The sequence below is a fragment of the Muscardinus avellanarius genome (assembly GCF_963383645.1).
Source record: "Muscardinus avellanarius genome assembly, chromosome: 16".
NCBI classification, from domain to species: domain Eukaryota; kingdom Metazoa; phylum Chordata; class Mammalia; order Rodentia; family Gliridae; genus Muscardinus; species Muscardinus avellanarius.
The window spans coordinates 34,538,759-34,561,504 of record NC_137802.1 but is presented as its reverse complement, the minus strand read 5'-3'; the positions used below and the strand labels follow the sequence as shown (position 1 = coordinate 34,561,504).

General features: G+C 39.8%; 1 protein-coding gene across 6 annotated transcripts in view; it reads right to left on the bottom strand.

Annotated features, from left to right (window-relative positions):
* BCAS3 (BCAS3 microtubule associated cell migration factor) overlaps positions 1 to 22,746 on the bottom strand; it is a gene marked incomplete at both ends in the record, with an annotated part of 624,117 nt that overhangs the window by 410,663 nt on the left and 190,708 nt on the right. For all 6 annotated transcript variants that reach the window (XM_080712926.1, XM_080712928.1, XM_080712927.1 and 3 more), the window contains one exon: positions 13,602 to 13,866. In XM_080712926.1, the coding sequence (XP_080569052.1) occupies positions 13,602 to 13,866 (265 nt within the window). The remainder of the gene's footprint in view (positions 1 to 13,601; positions 13,867 to 22,746) is intronic.

Below are 22,746 nucleotides of genomic sequence, written 5' to 3'. Positions count from 1 at the left end.
ACTATGTTTTGACAGTAAGTATTATATAATAATATCAATTACTTATAAATTTATACTTATGTATAACTAATTCAAGAAATATTTTGTTATAAAGTTTTTTTCTCTTCTAAAGCAATTCCTACCTCCTCATTATTACACGCAATATGCTGATAACTAGGAAATTTACATATATTTCTATTCTTCAAATTAAAATATAAGCCAGGTGTGGTGGCACATGCTTGTAATCCCAGTACTAGGGAAGCTTGAGACAGGAGGGTAACAGGTTCAAAGCCAGCCTCGGTAACTTAACTAGGCTTTCAGCAACTTAGTGAGACTCTGTTTTCAAATAAGATATAAAATTGGGCTGGAATGTAGCTTGAAGGTAGAATGCCCCTGGGTTTAATCCTCAGTACGAAATAAAATAAAATACACTCAATGAATTAAAATTTTATGTATAAAAATTAAAAATCTTAAAGAATAGCCAGTACCTGGGAGGCTAAGACAGGAGGATCACAGTTTTGCAGTCAGCCTCAGCTACTTAGTGAGGCCCTCCACAACTTACTAAGAACCTGTTTTGAAAAAGAGAGAGATGTGGGGGGGGGGGGATCGTGTGCACGCGTGAGCTGGGGGTGTAGCTTGGAGGTAGAATGCCGCTGGGCTCAATCCCTGGAAGCACACACCAAAAAGAGTTAATCCGGGTGCTTGGGAGGCTGAGACAGGACCCTGTTTCCAAATAAAATATAAAATAGGTCTCTAGGTCTGGGAGTGTAGCTCGGAGGTAGAAGGCCTCTGGGTTCCATCCTCAGTACCTCCAAAAAAAAAAAAAAAAAGTTATGAAGAAATAATTACTGCTGCTAAAGCTACAAGCACAATGTACAGGAGTCCAGCCAGGCACAGAGGCAGGCTAGATAAGGACCAGCAAAGACTTAGGGGGCAAAAAATGAGGCTAGAAAAAAGTACAATCAATCAAGAAGCGAGCATGATGTTTATAATACAGGAATAAGAAAAAAGGCAACAGAGGTGGCTATGAGGGGTGTCACTAAAACAGTTAAGAATCTGCCTAAAAAGTATTCTACAATTTCATCTTGATCACACAGACAATCTAATTCCTGAACTGAATGAATATAATCTTAGAACACTTCAATATTCTAGAATGAAGGAAATTTTATTATAAGGTGATGATCTTAGTATTTAAGAAGGTTCATCAATTTTTAAACTAATTTTAAATATGAGGATCATAGTCTGACAGTCTTAATAATAAAATAATTATTAAAGGCAAATGGACTATACAAAATATTAAAAGTCTATGTAACAATAGAAAAGACAAAGCAACTTCTTTGTAGAAATAAAAATAGTGTGAAATTATGTGTGCTCAGAAACTAAATGCTCAGAACTTAGGATTTCAAACCCCAGTAAAACTTCTCAGATTTAAACCCCCATAATGTAGTATCCCTTAAACCAAATTTGGGATAAAACGAGCTTCCCCCAAAATAACTTCTCTTTAAAATTATTTCTCCACAAACTCTATATCCAACTGCCGCTTCCTTTTCTCATAATTAATTTTGAATCATCTCACCATAGAAAAGAGAAGCACTTATCTGTTCAAAGAAAAATAATACAGAATCATATCTGCTCAATTCAGCAAATATAACTTTATTTTTAAACTAGAAATCATGAAAGACACTGAAGCATTGAGAGTTGTTTCAGAAAACAAACACTGTAATAAGAGAAAATGCGGAATTGATTATAACATTTAATGTATGTTTTCTTAAGACATGGAAAAGTCAGAAACAATGTAACATCCAAAGTCATCTTTTTCAATTAAATATGAAAATCAACATCTTTACTACTGCGTAGCAAGTAAAGCAAGTAAGCAACTTTCCTAAAACTCAAAACAATATAAACCAAAATAGCAAAGACTGTCTTCTCCCCACAAGCTCCAGTGCCTCCAGCCCTCCCTCCCCCGACCCAACGGAAGCTTTCCTTCTTATTACCCATGACTGTTAAGAATATTTTCTGGCTCTATGTCAGCATCATGACTCAGGTCATGAGAAGTGTCAAAGATGCATTTCCTTCAGATGGGAAAGAGCAACCAATTTTAACAACCGTCCAAAGATGGGCGTACAATGCAAAAGGGCAAGATCAGCACTTTTGACGACAGAAGATAAACACTTTGAATTCGCATGTATCTTACTTCTAGCTTCAGAACATTTAAGTATCGTTCCATCAAAACATGCTCCCATATTCTGCTCAAGAAGAAAACAGGAAGCCAGTACTCAATACTGCTGCCTAAATTATCAACACTTTGGGAAAATGAATTGTTCACAACAAAAATTCAAACTTAGCACATCAAATGAGCACTAACAAATAATTTGCCCTGTTCTTCTAACTTCCCTTTTCCAAAAGCACAACCCGAGTTTCCCAATGTATTTAAATACTAATTTGATGGAAAATCCTGGAGCCAAAGAAAAACAAATGAGTGTGATACCAAGACTATCCCTGGGCACACTGTGCTGAGAACGAATGGCTTTCGCTGTAATTCTCTGCTGTAGGACACTGTTACTTCATCACCTGGATCACTGCCAGAAAACTATATTGATTTATCAGCAAGATCATCTTACATTTCCCCTTGTCCAAAATTTGATCAAAGGTGAACACATTTCAATCCATTCCAAAATTAGAATAAAGCAAAATTTTACTGAGCATTTATTAAGCATTCCCTACCAGAAAAGATTCTTTACATTGAAAATCAAATAGCCTATCTCTTTCATGGCCACCAACAACAGCACCCTCTGTTCATACTGAAATACTTTCTCTCTGGTGTCTTGTTCTAGCTTCAATATTCTCACCTGCAAAAACACATCAACTAATGTGAGTAACTCTTTCAATGAACCTTAACTCCTATGCCTTTTACTCATCCCCTTCCAAATTCAAAATGTCATCAAGCCAACGATGGAGAGAACCATCAAAGTTCTCAGTGTACATAACCCTAGTATGGTTCTGTTATCTATTTAACTATTTGTACACTACGACTATTAAGAGCAGATTTCTAGTTCCTGTGCAGATCTTTAGTTTTAGTGTTTAATTTTGTTTTGTGCTGCTGGAGATTGAACCCAGGGGCATTCTAACTTTAGGCTGACCCCCAGCCCTATTTTATCATTACTTTAAAACGGGTCTCACTACACTGGTGAGGCTGACCTTGAACCTACAACCCTCCTCGCTCAGCCTACCAAAGTACTGAAATTATAGGCACGCACAACCACACTCAGCTCCTGCTCAGATCTTAAAGTTCAAGACTATAACTGTCTGATAATTTCTCAATCCATTTATTCAGTTTCATCAGTAAGATAGTGGTTATTAAGCTGGGGTTGGTGGTGCTCGCTTGTAATCCCAGCATTTGGGAGGCTGAGACAGGAGGATCAGGGTTCATGGGCAGCCTCAGCTACTTAGTGAGGCCCTTTGCAACAGTGAGATTCTGTTTTCAAAATAGAGAATTAAGTATAGGGCTAGGGGGTTAGCTCGGAAGTAGAATTTCCCCAGATTCCATCCTCAATCAGCACACACAAAAAAAAAATTATTCCTCCACATTTCCATAAAGAGATTTTTATTCCAATAGGACTAATCAGGAACTCTTCTTGAACTACCACACCAGAAAAGGCAACAGTAATGTATAAATATATTCTCCAAATCTTCTTTTCGTAACTATCTTTTTAAGTTTATTGCAATAAAGTCTTCACCACCCTGACGGCACCCAGAACAGAGGATAGAAGGTTCCTTTTATGGAGAAACTGATTAAAGTAGCCAGTCTGACCTGATGGCACACTGGTTATTAGAAGTTGGTGTGCCCTTGCTAATAAAAGAGCATCCAATCAGTGCCTTTGTCATGACTTATTAGCTGAATAAAAATGAACTGATAAAAGTAAATTAGTAATAAAATTAAAATAAGAATAATCACCCAATGATCAGTCTAAGATTCCCAAACACTGGAGTCAGTATTTTGGCTTAATCAGTCTAATGAGGTCTAGGTATTATTGTTTTTAAATTGATCCAGTTTAAGTATAAGTAGGTGAGGTGTGAGAGCCAATGTTGTAATATTAAAGAGAAAAATCAAAACAAAAAAAATTTAAAAAGGAATTTGAAGGAAATAGAGATAAAAAAATGACAGCACTATGTCATATATAAAATAAGATGTGAAAATAAAAGAAATATTTAAAAATGCACATTTAAAAAAGTGATTAGAGAAATAAAAATCCAAGAAGGTGACTAGAAGTTAAAATTGGGAATATCCACATTAAATAAAAAGAAAAATAAAGACAAACAGAAAATAGTTAAACTTATAAGAACAATAAAGGAGATTCATTATTCAACTAACAGGATTTCCAGAAAAAAGGGGGGAGAAAGAACACAGCAGAGAAAAAATTATGAAGAGTTGAAAAGAGTGGTCTCTGGGGAAAGACGAGGGATGCCTTCTTTCATTCGAAATTTATGGTATTACTAGATTTTTATAATAAATGTATATATTCCTTTGGTAAATATGAAATTTGTATTAAAAATAACAACAATGAATGTTCAATCAATACTAATGGAAAAAAGACAAGTTGTTACTATCCCAAATAATGTCTCAATGCCTCAATAATGAGAAATTTAATTATTCGGGTACCAATGACATCCACATGTTAAAAAGTCCTTAAACAGAAGCATCAGGAAAGTAAATGAAAGAATTTTTAGAACATACTGAAGTATGTACTCAAATAAGATAAATAAATACTAAATGAATTTATTCATGGATATTTAGACGAAATACTGAGAAAAGCTATTAATTAACAGTAATAGTTTTACAAAGTCCACTGTTTTAAAAGACATTGAGGAATAAATCATAGGAACAATGATCTTAAAATAGGGATTATTATAAGATCTGGTAATAGAGCAACAGCCATAGTACCCCACGCTCATACCAGAGTTTCCTTGATCACAACTATACAAAAGTTAAGAAAATATTGCCCTCTAGAGGCACATTGTATTAGCCATTTTTAAAATAAAAGAATTTTGAAACTTCATTATGATTTGCCAATGTAAAAAACACATAGAAAAGTAGAAAACATTCATAAATAACAAAAAGGAAAACAAGAAATACTGGTTACACTTCAATTGATAATTACTAAAGCTGGCATTTCCAAAACAAAATATGCAAAAATAAAAAATTTGAACAAGGTTTAATAAGGCTTTACATTTTTAATTAAGTTTTTATAGCACTAGGTTTTAAAATATAATTTAAATGCACGGTGCTATCTGGATTAAAGGATTCTCCATAGGTTATTTTCCAAAAAAACTACTACACATGCCTTCCTCTCAATTTTCCTATGAACCAGAAACTTCTCTTGAAAAAAAAAAAATCCTACTAATAAAAAAACAGCTAGGCTTTCTTCATCTCTTTCAAAGTTCTTTAAATCAGTTTCAAGTTAAAGCATCTTGTCTTCAGGAATATATTATGAAACTACTATGCCATACACTTTTCATAACGAGCATATCTGTTGTCTCTGAGAAACTACAAAGTTAATGATGCAAAGTCATCAAAAATACTTACTACGCCGGACATGGTGGCTCGAGCCTGTAATCCCACCATTTGGAAGGCTGAGACCAGAGGGTCACGGTTCGTGCTTCAGCAAAGCCTTCACAACGCAGGGAGACCCCATTTCAACAATAAAAAGACTAAAACATAGGGCTGGGGGTGTAGCTCAGAGGTACAATGTCCCTGGGTTCCATCCCCAGTAATGCAAAATAAATAAATACATACATAAATAAAATACTTATGATTTCCATGTGCGTAAAATGTAAAATCTAGCATAATGTTAAGAGCATTTTTAAAAGATGATACATGTAGGGCATGTGGGCACACAGGACTTGTAATCCCAGGTCTTGGGAGGTTGAGACAGAAGGATAACAGGTTCAAAGACAGTCATAGCAACTGAGCAAGACTCTTAGTAACCTAGTAAAACCCCTGTTTCCAAATAAAAGATAAAACAGGGCTAGGAGTACAGCTCAGATTTAGAATGGCCTTGGGTTCAATCCCCTGCACCACAACAAAAACAACAATAAAAATAAGAAAAGGATAATACAGGCCTCAGAGGAAAACAAATTCACAGGGCAAATGTTAGACTTCAAAATAAAAGATTAGAAAGATACTGCAACAAGGCTAAGTCAAAAAAAAAAGTACATGGAATCAACAAAAAGCCAGGTACTAAACTATTCTTAAACGATTTCCCCATTTAACATGTACAAAGTATTTATATACGCTATGTCATATGAGGCATAAAATTTTAAGCAGAGCTACAGTGCACATGATTGATTTTTCTTGGCAAAAATTAAAACACACTCATGGAAACTTCAATCCACAAGTAAACAGTGATGTGGAGAAGAAGTCAAGAAACATCACATTATTACTGATTGTCTTAAATAGGTGAAACTCAACGAGGCTGAAATGTGTGGTCGCTTTGTATTTACAACTGTGGTGTGGTTGATAGCAAGAAGACTCCCGATCAACACAAGTAAATAATTACAACAAACCATCAAATGAAGAGTCTACATAGTCTCTCAGTGGTGAAACGAATGCCTGGGACAGATGCTCAAGAGAAAAGAGTGACAGCGCCAGTTTTGAAAAGGACCTCATGCAAGCGGGGACGGTCCATGTCCGAGAAGGCAGGCGCCTCCTGAAAGGCTTCAGGATGTACCGACTACTTTCATTTGGGAAAGCATAATCTCGAATTCAGGAGCCAGAATGTGTGACTCAAACGGAGTTTTGTTTGGAGAAGGAACAACTTTAGGGAAAGTAGATATTTCCAAGAACTCAAAAGAACGGCAGAAGTCAGGCCAGGATGCCCCTCTTAACTCAGAAAGTGGAGGGTCAAAATAAATTTCTTAAAAGTCATGTGATGGGGTGAACAATGCATTTTTTAACCTAGAAGGGGGGAAAATTTTCAAAATAAAGAAATGAAACTGGATGTGGTAGCTCATGCCTACAAACCCAGGACTTAGGAGTCTGCGAAAGAAGAATCGCAGTTTTGAGACCAACCTCGGCAAAGCAGGGAGAGTCTCAGCTACCTAGAGAGACCGTGTTTCACAACTAAAGAAGGTTTTAGAGCGCAGAGGGTGTGGCTTTAAGGCAGAATGCCCCTGGATTTGAACCCCAGGAACATACACGCACGCACACACGTGCACACACACACACAATGAAAAAGTCTCGAGAACAAGTGGATTCACTATTCCAACTATAATCTGAGGTAGGAAAATAAAATGAGCCAAAATTGATTAAAATAGTCCTGGCATTACTTTCGATTTTACACTGGTGACTCTCCCTCTTCTCTTAAAAAATGTCACAAGGTAGCATCAATATTAAGCCAAATTAGGTCACAAAAGCCTGTACAGCATAAACTCAGAATTCATTCATTTACTAGGTGGTAAATTATTTTAGTCTGTCTTATAAAACAAGAGGCACTACACCAAAAAAAAAAAAATCAATCAGTTTTACATTCTGACAAATGAATGGTTGCATCAAAAATTATCCTATTAGCAACTAATTTTACTATTACTTCATAGGTGAGGAGCACACTTAAGTGTGTTGGCACACACCGGTAATTCCTGTACTAGGGAGACTGAGTTCAAAGCCAGCCACAACAACTTAGTAAGGCTGTCATGAACTTAGTAAGACCCTATTTCCACATAAAAAAAAAAGAAAGAAAGAAACTGGAGGTATAGCCCAGAGGTAGAATACCCCTGGGTTCCATCCCCAGTACCATAAAAAAATAAATAAATAAATAAATATCCTTTGATCTTGATCATAACTCTGTAGGGTGAGCAATCCTCACGTTACACATAAGACATGCAGACACAGGATGATCAAGTCACTGGCCTACGGTAGAGAATCAGCCAGTCATGGAGAATGCCTGTGGAATCTGACTCAGGTTCTTAAACAGCCTTATCAAGAATGGAGATCTTCAAAACTGGCAAGTAATCAGCACAGATAAAGGGCAAACATAGGCAGAGAGTTCAAAACTTTTTTTAAAAAGTGAAAGTGTATCATAAACTATGCTTGAAAAAACAAGGTTGAATGGATACTTAAAGGAATAAGTGGAAAACAGTTCAGATACAGGAACAGGGTATTAAACTTGCTAAGCACTAGCAAGTAATTACATTTATTTGAGAAATATATAAAAGTGGTAGAGATGATTTATTTACTGAAGAAAAAAATCAGAGGGGCATGGTAGTGTGTGCCTGCAATTCCAGTACTTGGGAGGCTGAGAAAGGAGAATCGCACGTCCAAGGCCAGACTCGGCAACTTAGCAAGACTTTTAGCACCAGAGTAACCCATTTAAAACAAAATGATAAAGGGCTGGGGGTAGAGTTCAAGGTGAGAATGCCCTAGATTCAATCCACGGTGCCACAAAAAAGATCACTTATTATCACCCACTGGGTGATCTCCTCTTGGTTTTCATTTCAACTATCATTACACCTTCCCAACACTGCTCTCCACCCTCATGAATGCTTTCGAGGGAACCTCAGACCCATATAACCAACCTTAAATTTAACATGTCTAAACTCCTGATCCTGTCCTCGTCTCCAAACCTGCTTGATCCCTGGCATTCCTCATTGTAGTTGGTAACGACTGCATTCTTCCACTTATTGAGACAAAAAGCCTCACGAGTCACCCTGCCTCGTCTGGTCTTCCATACTCGAAATAAAGTGAACCAGAAACACGGATGGGCTTCCCATAAAACATCTGTTAAGAATGCAATGACTTCTGACAATTCCACTATAAACAACCTAGTCTGAACCTCATCTTCTCTTTCCTGGATTTTTAAAATACTCAACTAACTGTGCATTCTCCATACGATTTCCATTTGGATTCTGCCAAAACACAGTGTTAACATGTCACTCTTCTTCTATAAAACTCTCCAGAGGAGTCAAAGTCAAAGGCTGATGTCACATTTCTTCTCTGACCTTGTCATCTGCCGTGCACCTTGCACACTGCACCAGGCAGCACACTGCACCAGGCAGCACGCTGCACCAACCAGCACGCTGCACCAGGCAGCATGCTGGACCCTCGCCTTGCCCTGGTGGAGTCCCAGCTCAAGGTTCTACACTGACAGCTGTGATCTGTAAGACTTCTTTATAGACTCACAGTCTTTGCTCAAGTGTCATCATTTCAATAAAGCCCACATACACGCAAAAAAATGCTAATTTCAAACTGCCGTCCTCTCTAGGAATTTTCTATTCCCTTCTCAGTCTTTGTTTTTCTCCATACATGTAGGGGAAGAAGGACATTTTCCCCTTTCATTCACTGTTGTCTTCCTAGTGCTCAGAACAGCGCTCAGGCGTGATACACATGAATTCACACTTGAACAAATGAAAGCGAACTGAAAAGCAATGTTACCATCCAAAAACACTCTTCATCTTGATAAGTGAAGATGGAAATCCCAACTGTTGTTTCAAGAACAACTTCTAGATGTTTGAAGCCTTCGAGATTATATGTTTCTAACTGACATGCAAGGTGCCAAGATAGCAAATTCAACAAGAAATCTTTGTATGGAAGCCAATCTAAAAGGAAGTGGAGAGAGGTAAATGAACAACTTCCATATGACAATGAAATACTATATGTGCAGGGTACCAATATTGCAGTTTATCCATGATACAGCATCAAGAGAAGTTTAAGAAATGCGGGATATTTCAGTGTATTTAGCTGGCATTCAAATGGGCAACAAATATTTCTAGTTAAGAAATTTATGAAGATAGAACAGTTCAAAAGAATGAATATGTGGCATCTGCATGGGAGAGTAAAGAAATCTTAGTAGGAGGGCATGAGAAAATGGAAATAAGATGGAACGTTCTCTAACATTCTAAGAGTCCAATGAAACACAATGATTTTAAGCAAAAAAGAAAATAATAGCAGATCATGTTAAGGGTAACAAAGAAAAGGATTGTGCTATAGTAAACACAGACATTACTGAAAGAGTTAAGGCAAGAAAATGATGATCATAAATCCGTAATTATTTCTGCATGACAATCTGGGAATGCCCATGAACTATGTATCAGAATAATACTTACAAATGCATGGATTAGAAGAAAACAAACTATTAGAATAGACATATTTATGTGTTAAAAATAATGTGATCATATTTATATGTAATAAATTCATATCAAATATTATATAACATGTAATAATTTCAAAGACAGTGATGCATATCAATATTTGAAGACACATTCCAAGATGCATTCAATAATTAGACATCACTGGGTGTGGTGGTGCACACTTGTAAGCCCAGCATTTGGGAGGCTGACATGGGAGGATCACATTTCACAGCCAGCATCAACTACTTAGTGAGGCCCTTTGCAACTCAGTGAGACCCTGTTTCAAAATAAAGAATAAAGCCAGGCGTGGTGGTGCATGCTTGTAATCCCAGCGCTTGGGAGGCTGAGACAGGAGGATCGCACAGGTTCAAAGCCAGCCTCAGCTACTTAGGTTCTCAGCAACTTAATGAGACCCTGTTTCCGAATAAAGTATAAGAAATAGGTCTGGGAGTGTGGCCCAGAAGTAGAAAAGCACCTGGGTTTGACACCAGTACAGGAAGGAAGGAAGGACGGATGGAAGAACAAACTAGGGCTAGAGTAACTTGGAGATGGAATGCCCCTGGGTTCCATCCCTAGTACTGCAAAATAATAATAATAATAATAATAATAATAATAATAATAATAATACACCAATAAATGTGTTTTCTATTGGTAATATCATTAAAAAGTGCTGCTAATACTATGGTTACTCATAATGTAAATTAACACTTACTTTTGACTAAAAAGTATTGAATATAGACATAATTTTTCCTATCTCTGGAACATGAATCTTAAGAACTACTCATGTAGGCTAAGGTCCAGGAACAAAATAGGAAATGAAAGAGATATAGAATATATTTCAAATAAATAAACATCCTCTGAGTTTTTTAAAGGCAAATAGATAAAATAATACTAACCTAAACTGGATTGACGCCAACAAGTAAAAAGGAAATAACTGTATGTCAATTGTTATTTAACAGTTTCCTTTACTCTGCTAAAAAGAGTACAGACAAACAACGGTAATACCGCCAAAACATGATTCATGTTCAAGAGAGATCCCTCCCGGCGCAATGGTTTACATTTTTTTTTACCAGCATCAGACTGTTTACCCACACAAACTGTAAATACATCATTTTTAGAACTAACCAACAACAATGCCCATTTTGTTTTGACATGTTAAGTACAAAAAAGAAACCGAAGAAAAATGACCATCACTGTAATGTATATGCTAAAATGGGAACATCTACACAGAGTGACGGTGAAATCGGAGACAACACTTTAACACATGTGTTATCATTGGGAGAAGAATGCTTTCTGAAATTCTTTGCTTTCAAACGGGAATTTTATGCATTGCCAAGCAGCGTAGGATCTCCTTTCGGAGAGTTCTATAAAAATATAAGGAGAGCGATGGGAGCAATAAAGCAGAGAGAAAACTTCATTGATGGTGCTTTTCAACCTTCAATAAAAATACACTAAAATGGTTAATTTCATATTCTATGGATTGCTTGAGAATAAAATAATAAGTGGAAGTAGCCAGTCTCAAAAAGTGAATAGTTGTATGTGGGAGCTAGATAGAAACTGGGAACGGGGTAACCGCAGATGGAAGAGAGACTGCGACTGAGCGCAGGCGCAGGCGGGACGGCGGGGAGAGAGACGGGACCCAACCCCTGAAATGACGCTCAGCCGCTGTGTTAAACCACCAATGCCAAACGCAGGACGTGCAGGGAAGGGGAGGGAGGGGCAGGGCCTGAAGGGAAAAGCTGCATGAGTGTGCAGGGATATTGCCACCACTATGGACCTCAGTATGTCTAATCACAAATACACCAATTTAAAAAACTAAAAGTAACGAAGCATTCCATTCTGTGGCAACTAAGCATGAAAGATTAAAATGGTCCCGTGTCAAGGAGAATGTGCAATGCTCCAGAAAAAGAGTAACCCGATGTCGCCATTCTCAGTCAACCTGGTGGGAATGAAGCATCCCAATTACTCTGGTATCACCTCTTAAGTCTACCTGAACAGATATTATGACTCAGAGTTTCTACTTAAAACTGAGTTCACATTTATACTAAGAAACACTAGAAAAGTTTTCACTTCATCCTTAGAATTAATACCTCCAAACCACCAACCACGCAAGTGTACACAAACCATAACAGAAAGCATAAAAAAGACGCATGCTAGGCTCGGTGGTGCACATTTATGATCCCAGAACTTGGGAGGCTGAGATAGGAGGATCACAGGTTTGAGGATAGCCTCAGCAAGTAGTGAGATGCTCATCAGCCTAGCAAGACTCTGTTTGAAAATAAAAATAAAATAGGACTGGGATGTAGCTTAGAGTTAGAATGCCCTTTGGCTCAATGCCCAGTGCCACAAAAATGAATAAATGAATAAATAATAACAGGGCGGGGGGGGGGGGAGCTAGAAGTACAATGGCCCTGGATTTAATCGTCAGTACCACCCAAAAAAAAAAAAAAGAATAAATAAAGTAGACATGACTCATAGCATTCCTTTGCAACAATATTCCATAGTGAACTATGGTGCTGGCCCACCACAGACGGGATGTTCTAAGACAGATACAAGAAGTGAGGCAGAGAGATCTAGAGATTGAAAAAGAGGCCAGGTGTGGTATACCGCATGCTTGTAATCCCAGCATCTGGGAGGCTGAGACAGGAGGATCGCAGTTCGAGGACAGCCTCAGTTACTACTTAGTGAGGCCCTTTGCAACTCAGTGAGACCCTGTTTCAAAATAAAGAATAAAAAATAGGGCTGTGGGTGTAGCTCAGAGGTAGAATGCCCCTGGATTCCATCCCCAGTACTGGAAGAGAGAGAGAGAGAGAGAGAGAGAGAGAGAGAGAGAGGAGAGAGGAGAGAGGAGAGAGGAGAGAGGAGAGAGGAGAGAGGAGAGAGGAGAGAGGAGAGAGGAGAGAGGAGAGAGGAGAGAGGAGAGAGGAGAGAGGAGAGAGGAGAGAGGAGAGAGGAGAGAGGAGAGAGGAGAGAGGAGAGAGGAGAGAGGAGAGAGGAGAGAGGAGAGAGGAGAGAGGAGAGAGGAGAGAGGAGAGAGGAGAGAGGAGAGAGGAGAGAGGAGAGAGGAGAGAGGAGAGAGGAGAGAGGAGAGAGGAGAGAGGAGAGAGGAGAGAGGAGAGAGGAGAGAGGAGAGAGGAGAGAGGAGAGAGGAGAGAGGAGAGAGGAGAGAGGAGAGAGGAGAGAGGAGAGAGGAGAGAGGAGAGAGGAGAGAGGAGAGAGGAGAGAGGAGAGAGGAGAGAGGAGAGAGGAGAGAGGAGAGAAGGGAGAAGGGAGAAGAGAGAGAGAGAGAGAGAAAATCTACACCTTAGTATTCCATACCAAATATCACTTAAATACTGAAAAGTCTGGGAGTTAAAATAGCATGGTAAAGATCATTATATTGGTGAATATATTTTACAATAATTATAAGCATTTTTAGTTCTTCCTAGTTCCCTAGAATTTATGGATACAGAAAAGAAAGATTAAAGGGAGCACTGGGACGAGAGGCGAGCATAGCGTACCGTGCAGGGGGGAGCCGGAGGGGCTGCTGGACAGGCCGGGCACCGGGCTGCAGCGGCCTCCCTGCTTAGACGTCAGCTCCTGCTCGATCTCCTCCAGCCCAGCACTCTTCTGGAAGCGGCTCATGCGGTTCACGACTCGAGGTGACATGTGAGTGCGCACGCAAGGCTGGCCACCGTATGGGTTGATGGGGAAAACATGAGACGTGCCCCGAAGGGTGCTGACCACAACCCAGCGACAGTCGTGGCTGAAGCAGATGTCCTGCACCTGGAACCGAGATGAGGAAAGACACAGAAACAGCTGATGTTATTCAGAAATACTGAGGAGCATCACATGTCACCAGGCAGGAACAGAAATGGTTACCTCGCCACCAAATATATCCAGGCACGGGGAATAAATGAAAATTTTTATTTTATAGTAATGAATGCCACAGTGAATGTCAGGGATCGAACAAATTTTAGAGTAGGAGCCGGGCATGGTAGTGCACACTTGTAATCCCAGTATTTGGGATGCTGAGACATGAGGATGGCAGCTTCACAGCCAGCCTCAGCCACTTAGTGAGACTATCATTAACCTAACAAGAACCTTTTTTTTTTTTTTTTTAAGGGCTGAGGATATAGCTTGGAGGTAGAATGCTTCTGGGTTCAATCCCCAGTTCCACAGACACACAAAAAAAGAACAACAAAATCTAGAGAAGAGAATCTATTCCTGTGCTGTAAAGACTGCCGGGTAAGAGAGCAGGACCTACGCAGTTTCAGCTTACTGATCTACAAGCTGTACCACAACACATATGAGTTCAAATTATGTTCCTAAAATATGATCTAATAAGGATAGAATAGTAACATTTAAAAGTACATGATTTACAGCCAGGTGTGGTGGCCCACAATTGTAATCCCAGTGCTTGGGAGGCTAAGACAGGAGGATTACGGTTTCACAGACAGACTTGGTAACTTAGTGAGGCCCTTCCCAACTTAGTGAGACCTCGTTTCCAAGTCAGAAATAAAATCAGGCTGTGGGTGTAACATAAAGGTAGAAAGCCTCTAGATTCAATCCCCAATACTAAAAAAATACATAATTTAATATAGTGAAAGTTAGTAATTCAATCATTCATTCAAATATTAATTGGACACCATGTTAAACACTAGGAACAAGGAGATAAACAAGAAATCCTAGCCAGTCATGGTGGTGCATGCCTGTAATCACAGTACTTGGAGGCTAAGACAAGAGGAGCACAGGTTCCAATCAAGCCTCAGCAACTTGGCAAGGCCCTGTTTCCAAAAAAAAAACAATATTCTGGGCGTGTAACTCAGAGATCAAATGCCCCTGGGTTCCATCCCCAGCACCATGAATGAATGAATGAATGAATGAATGAATGAATGAATGAAATAATATCCTTGCAGTTACAATATAATAGAACAAAATACATTTATTAGAATAGGTGAGCCAGGTGTGGCGTTGCATGCTTGTAATCCCAGCATTCAGGAGACTGAGACCGGAGGATCATGGTTTGCAGACAGCTTCAGCTACTTATGCTCTCCACAACTTAGAGACCCTGTTTCAAAATAAAGAATAAAAAATAGGGCAGGGCTCGGCCGGGCGTGGTGGCGCTCGCTTGTAATCCCCGTGCTTAGGAGGCTGAAACAGGAGGATCACACGGGTTCAAAGCCAGCCTCAGCTACCGAGTGAGGCTCTCAGCAACTTAGCGAGACCCTGTTTCCAAATAAAATATATTAAAAAAAAAAAGGTCTGGGAGTATAGCCCGGAGGTAGAAAGCCTCTGGGTTCCACCCCTACTACCACCAAAAAAAAAAAAAAAAAAAAAATAGGGCAGGGCTTGTAGTTCAGAGGTAGAATGTCTCTGGGTTCCATCCCCAAACCCACAAAAAAAGAAAGAAAAAAAATTGAATAAGTAACAGGTGAAGTAACATGGGCAGAGGAAACAGGAAGAAAAATCCAGTGTTGGGGGGCTGAAGCATGAGGGTCACAAGTTTGTAGCCAGTCTCAGCAACTCAACAAGATGCTCCCAACCGAGTGAAACCCTATTTGAATACACACACACACACACACACACACACACACACACACACACATATATATACACCTCAGAAGTAGAATGCCCCTGGATTTAATCCCCAGTACAAAAAGATAAAAAAGGAATTAAAATAAATAAATAAATGAAAGATGAAGTCGGCCCACTTGAGCAGGTATTCTTTTCCTTCAGCAAGACAAAGTAAAGGGAGGTTTCTGATGAGTGAGTAGGACAAGCACGTCATGAGAGCAGGCCTGAGTCTGGAACGAGACTCCAGTTCAGGTAGAGGTGTACTTTCCTCTTTCGACAGAAATGAGAGGCAAGTGCTTCAATATGTCAGAAGCTCCACAGCGTCAGCAAAAGCAGAGTCAGCTGGATTTTATATAAGAAAGGGTGAGCCATAGTACATCAGTAAAGATAAGTGAAATAGCCAGGTTATAAAATTAGACATGCAATTATATGTGCATATGTGTGTGTGTGTGTGTGTGTGTGTGTGTGTGTGTGTGTGTGTGTGTTGTTGTGTTCATAGAAAAAGGCTAAAAAATAGCATACACAAATTATTGGAGAAGGCGGGGAGGAAGAAGTGGGTGGGACGTGGGGGAGGGCTCAGTGAGTGCCCTTGAACCTCATCAAGATGTCTGATTACAGTACACCAATAAAAAGTAAAATAATGCCCGGCATGGTGAAGCACCCTCGTGATCCCAGGACTTGGGAGACTGAGACAGGAGGACCGCATGCTCTCAGCAACCTCAGCAACTTGTGAGGCCCTCCACAACTTAGTGAGACCTTGTTTCAAAATAAAGAATAAAGAGCGCATGCTTTTAATCCCCCTGTTGGGAGGCGGAGACAGGAGGATCACGCAGGTTCAGAACCAGCCTCAGCTGGCTTTAGAGACCCTGTTTCCAAATAAAATATAAAGTAGGTCTGGGAGTGTAGCCCGGAGGTAGAAAAGCCTCTGGGTTCCACCCCCAGTACTAAACAAACAAACAAAATAAAAAATAAAAAATAATATGCTGGGCATGGTGGCGCACGCTTGTAATCCCAGTGTTCAGGAGGCTGAGACTTGAGGATCACAGTTCGTGGACAGCCTCAGCTACTTAGTGAGGCCCTCTGCAATTTAGTGAGACCCTGTTTCAAAATAAAGAATAAAATAAAAAATAGGGCAGGGGGTGTAGCTTGGAGGTCGAATGCCCCTGGATTCCATCCCCAGACCCGCAAAAAAAAAAAAAAAAAAAAAAGGAAAGAAAAAGAAAAAGAAGAAAAAGAGAATAAAAAATAGAACTGGAGGTGTCACGTAGTGATAGAATGCCTCTGGGTTCAACCCCCATTACCACACACACACACAAAAATTAAATTAAAAAATCAGATGACAACTGTTGCTATTCTCAGAATTTTAAATTATTTAAAAGTTAGCCAGGCATGGTGGCGCACGCTTGTAATCCCTGCGCTTGGGATGCTGAGACAGGAGGATCACAGAGGTTCAAAGCCAAGATCAGCTACTTAGTGAGGCTCTCAGCAACTTAGTGAGAACCTGTTTCCAAATAAAGTATAAAATAGGTCTGGGAATATAGCCCAGAGGTAGAAAATCCCCTGGATTCCAACCCCAGTACCACAAAAAAAATTATTTAAAGGTTTACAAATTGATTAAAAATTATTTAAATATTTTTAAAAGGGTGAACCAGGGATGATTCTGTTTAAAACAAAAAATAAAAAGGGCTAGGGTAGTATAGCTTGGAGGTAGAATGCCCCTGGGTTCAAACACAACCACACACACACACACACACACACACACACACACACACACACACAAGAAGGAGGAGAAAGGGGAGGAGAACATTTCAATTTTGGAAGGACAGTGCCACAAGTAAAATGCAGAGAAGAAGACTGGTGGAGGGGATGTGGTAGCTGAAGGAATCAGGTAGAGGTTTAGTTAGGAATATGGACCCTGGAGAAAAGTGTTCTGTAGAAGAAAGGAGGTCTTAAAACACTCTAAACACACACACCAGCAACCACAATGATGATGACAAAGACAACACTGGACTGTATAGTAATGAGCACTTTTTCTGTAAGGGCCACTGGGCTGGCACAATGTATCATCTGTATTGTCTACTGTGCCTACCCACATCTGCTGCTATCCTGTCAATGCAGACATCAAAAATAAGCAAACGAATGAATGCTCACAGATCTGATCAAGGCAGAGTCAGCCACAAATTTGCTTCAGACAGATATAATGAATACAGAAATTCCTATCCATTTGAACTACAAACTTGAATTTACTAACCTTATCTTTTTTTTTTTCTTTTTTTTTTTTTGTGGTACTGGGGTTCCTGGAAGCCCTTCTACCTCCTAGCTACACTCCCAGACCTATTTTTTATATTTGAAACAGAGTCTCGTAAGCCAGCAGGGCTGGCTTCGAACCTGCGCGATCCTCCTGTCTCCACCTCCCAAGCGCAGGGATTACAAGCGTGCGCCACCACACCTGGCCTTAACCTTATCTATTTTCACGTTTGAGGTATTTATATAGAGAGATTCTATATGTATGTATATTGTACATGAAGCATAATAACTTCCATTATAATAGCAGGAATTCAGTAAAATCCCTTAAGTCAAGAAGCACATGCCAATGTACTAAATTTTCCAATTAATTCTAAACTCAAGGTTAAAAAATTGACAGATACACAAGAAATACACAAGGAACAAAAGCTTTCTGCAAGCCAGGTCTGTTGCCGCAGGCCTGTATACCTGGGAGGCTACAATAGGAGGATCACACATTCAAGGCCACCTCCACAACCAAGCGAGATTCTGATTCAAAATAAGAAACACACGCGCGCGCGCGCGCACACACACACACACACTTATTTGCATCCATTACGGTACAAGTTTATAAAAGGGCTTGGAACCTCTTTAAGAAATTTGTTTCACGTATCAGGACAAGATGCTTCGTTGCCTGACAAAGAGTATCAATACATGGACAGGCCTGAAGTCTAACCGCATGCCCGCCCATCTCAATTACAGTGACATACTGAAACAACACATTAGTGTTAAAATAAAAGACTGCTCTGAAAGCTGACAAATCAAACTCCCAGCAAGGCCCACATTTCAGATAAAAAGCTACACTCCAGTGCTTACCCTTTGTGGTCTGTCTACAATAATTTTCAGCTTACCTGCCTTTAACTGATTAAAGATCCTATTAAAAGATTAAAAGTGGTAGAAAGGAAAAGAGGTACGAGACAAAGGAAAGTGTTAACAGAAGAAGTCAGAGAAGAGAAATCTAATGCCAGCAGAACCTAACATAATACCCAACACATTTCCACATGCCAGAATCAACTACATAAGAAAAACACCTTCAGGCTTACAGAGTCATTTATTTTCCATCCACACCAGAACTAAACCACACTATCTAAAACCTTCTTCCTAAATGCAGGACCACTTCCTCCTTTCACTGCAAAAATAATTGTGATATGAGGTGGCGCTAACAATCAGTATCAAGGCAGGAGACAGAATTCCATCTAATGCTTACTTAGAAAACTGCTAGGAGAAAAGTGACTCTGCTCTATGACCTTGAAGACATGGCTGCATACGTGAATGAACACAGAGGACTGCTAGAGATACCAGCTGGCAAGTGAACTAGAGGAACGCTAATCCGCTAAATAGCATCGCAGAAGGTAACAAGTCACCTCCACAAAATGCAAAGTGATTTATCTTTTGGGTTTCTGAACTATCTAGGTGGCTCTTCAAGCAATAATAGTAATACACACACACACACTGACACATATACATACATATTTTACATATATAATGGCAATATAATAGCACCTTTGAATCTCAGGTATACAAAAACATTACCTTCAATAAAAATAAATTTTTATATATACATGATTGCATTGTATATAATATAGTTTTGTGAGGTAATAAATGTAATTAATAATATTTAACATTAAATATTCCTGCATATACCAAAGTAACCAATAATAAAGTAAAAATATTATATACATGGCTTTTGGACCACATTTTTGTACTGCTATTTCAAATTAACATTTTTTTCATGATAAAATGGGAGAGCTGGGTGGGAGGTAAATCACTAGTTTAGGTGTACAGGACAAATTAGCATGGCAAGTAGCCTTCACCTATACAGACATAGCAACTCTGATAAAGAATATAAACAAATATAGGGTCCTGTCATGATCAAAACTCCTATTTCCACCTTAGGAAACAAACAAATTTCAATAATTATTTTTTCTTGGTGATACTGGGGATTGAACCCATGGGCATTCTACCTCCAAGCTACACCCCCAGCCCTATATTTGAATTTTTATTTTAAAACATGGTCTTCCGCCAGGCGTGGTGGTGCATGCTTGTAATCCCCATGCTTGGGAGGCAGAGACAGGAGGATCACGCAGGTTGAAAGCCAGCTGTGCTGGCTTAAGAGACCTTGTTTCCAAATAAAAATAAAAATGGGTCTGGGAGTGTATCCTAGAGGTAGAAGGATTTCCAGGAACCCCAGTACCACCAAAAATAAATAAATAAATAAATAAATAAATAAATAAATAAATAAAATAAGACATGGTCTTCCTTAGTTGTGGAGGCTTCGCTAAGTAGCTGAGGCTGGCCACAAACCTGTGATCCTCCTGTCTCAGCCACCAAAGAACTGGGATTACAAACATACACCAACATGCCCAGCTTCAATAATTATTCTTTGTGTGTGTGGTACCAGGGATAGAACCCAGGGGCATTCTATCTCTGAGCTATACCCCCAACCTAATTTTTTATTCTTTATTTTGAAACAGGATCTCACTGAGTTGCAAAGGGCCTCACTAAGTAACTAAGTAACTGAGGCTGTCAGTGAACTGCCATCCTCCTGAATCAGCCTCCCAAATGCTGGGATTACAAATGTGTGCCACCACGCCCAGCTTTAATTTTATTTGTTTGTTTGTTTGTTTGTTTGTTTATTTTTGGTGGTACAAGGGGTGGAACCCAGAGGCTTTCTACCTCCAGGATATACTCCCAGACCTATTTCATACTTTATTTGGAAACAAGGTCTCACTAAGTTACTGAGAGTCTCAATAAGTAGCTGACGCTGCCTTCAAACCTGTGCGATCCTCCTGTCTCAGCCTCCCAAGAGTGGGGATTACAAGTGTGCACCATCATGTCCAGCTTATAATTTTTTTTCCTGGTGGTACTGGGGTTCCTGGAAGCCTTTCTACCTTCGGCTACACTCCCATGGGCTACACTCCCAGACCTATGTTTATACTTTTTTATGTGGAAACAGGGTCTCTTAAGCCAGTGCGACTGGCTTCGAATCTGCGCAATCCTGCTGTCTCTACCTCCCAAACGCAGGGATTACAAGCATGCACCACCATGCCCTGCTAATTTTTTTTTTTGGGGGGGGGTGGTGGTGGTACTGGGGATGGAACCCTTCTACCTCCAGGCTATACTCCCAGACCTATTATTTTTTATACTTGTGGGTTTTTTTGTTTTGTTTTGTTTTGTTTTGTTTTGTTTTTTTTTGGAAACAGGGTCTCTTAAGCCAGCATGGCTGCCTTCGAACCTGCGCGATCCTCCTATCTCCGCCTCACAAGCGCAGGGATTACAAGTTAGTTGTCTCTGCTATTCTCAGAATTTTAAATTATTTAAAAGTTAGCCAGGCGTGGTGGCGCACGCTTGTAATCCCAGCACTTGGGAGGCAGAGACAGGAGGATCGTGCAGGTTCGAAGCCCCTTGCTGGCTTAAGAGACCATATTTCCAAATAAAAATATAAAATAGGTCTGGAGCCAGGCGTGGTGGCGCAGGCTTGTAATTCCCGCATTTGGGAGGAGGAGACAGGAGGATCTGGGTTTGCAGCCAGTCTCAGCTACTTAGTGAGGCCCTTTGCAACTCAGTGAGACCCTGTTTCAAAATAAAAAATAAATAGAGCTGGGGATATGGCTCAGAGGTAGAATGCTCCTGGGCTCCCAGTAACACACACACACACACGCACACACGCACACACACAATTCACAGTGCTACACACACACACACACACACAAAGAAGATTCTCTACACATAATTAGTTATTAGGTACATGAAAGTCAAAACCACTGAGGTTTCACTTCATATTCACAACAATGCCCAAAAGAAAAAAGATACACAAGAACAAGTGTTGGGGAAAAGATAAATGGTGCACAACTAACAAGGTATTTCTAAACATTAAACACATAATTAAAACTGCCTCAGCAATTTACCCCAAGAACATCAAATGTACTAAAAATATTTGTTCACTCAAAAATGAAACATGAACGTTCATAGCAGTATTCCTAAGGAGCCCACAAATGGAATCACCCCAAATGTCCATCCAATAAATGGATAAACAGAATGAGATATATACATACAATGGAATACTATTCAGGGGAGAAAAGAAATGATGCGCTCTGAAAAATGGACAGACCTAGCCAGGCATGGTGGCGTACACCTGCCATCCCAGTAACTGGGAAGCTGAGACATGAAGACTGCAGGTTGTAGGGCAGCCTGAACAACGCGGAGAAACTCAGTAACCTAGTGAGACCCTGATTCAAATCAACAAATAAAAAGAGCTCGAGGTATAGCTCAGAGGTAGGACGCCCCTGTGGTCAATACACAGGGCTAAAAAACAAACAAATGATTGGACTCTTATTCCATTTATATAAAATGACCAGATCAAGCAAATCCACAGACACAAAACAGGGGGTAGTGGGAGGGGATGGAAAATGACTGGTAATGGGTACCAGTTTTATTTTGGGGTGACAACGTATTCTGCAAAGAGGTATCAGTAACTAAAGTACAATACTGTGACTGTGTTTTAAAAATCACTAAACTTTACACTATTAGAACAGTGAACTTTATGTATAGGAATTTTGCCTCAATAAAACTGTTATTTTTTAAAAAAATAAAGAACTCGGGTATAGTGGCACACACTTGTAATCCCAGCATTCGAAAGGCGGAGACCTTTGAATCGTGTCCACGGACAGCCTCAGCTACTGAGGGAGGCCCTTCAAAACTTAGTGAGACCCTGTTTCAAAAAATGAAAAAAGACGCCGGGCATAGTGGCACACGCTTGTAATCCCTGCGCTTGGGAGGCAAAGACAGGAGGATCGCACAGGTTCG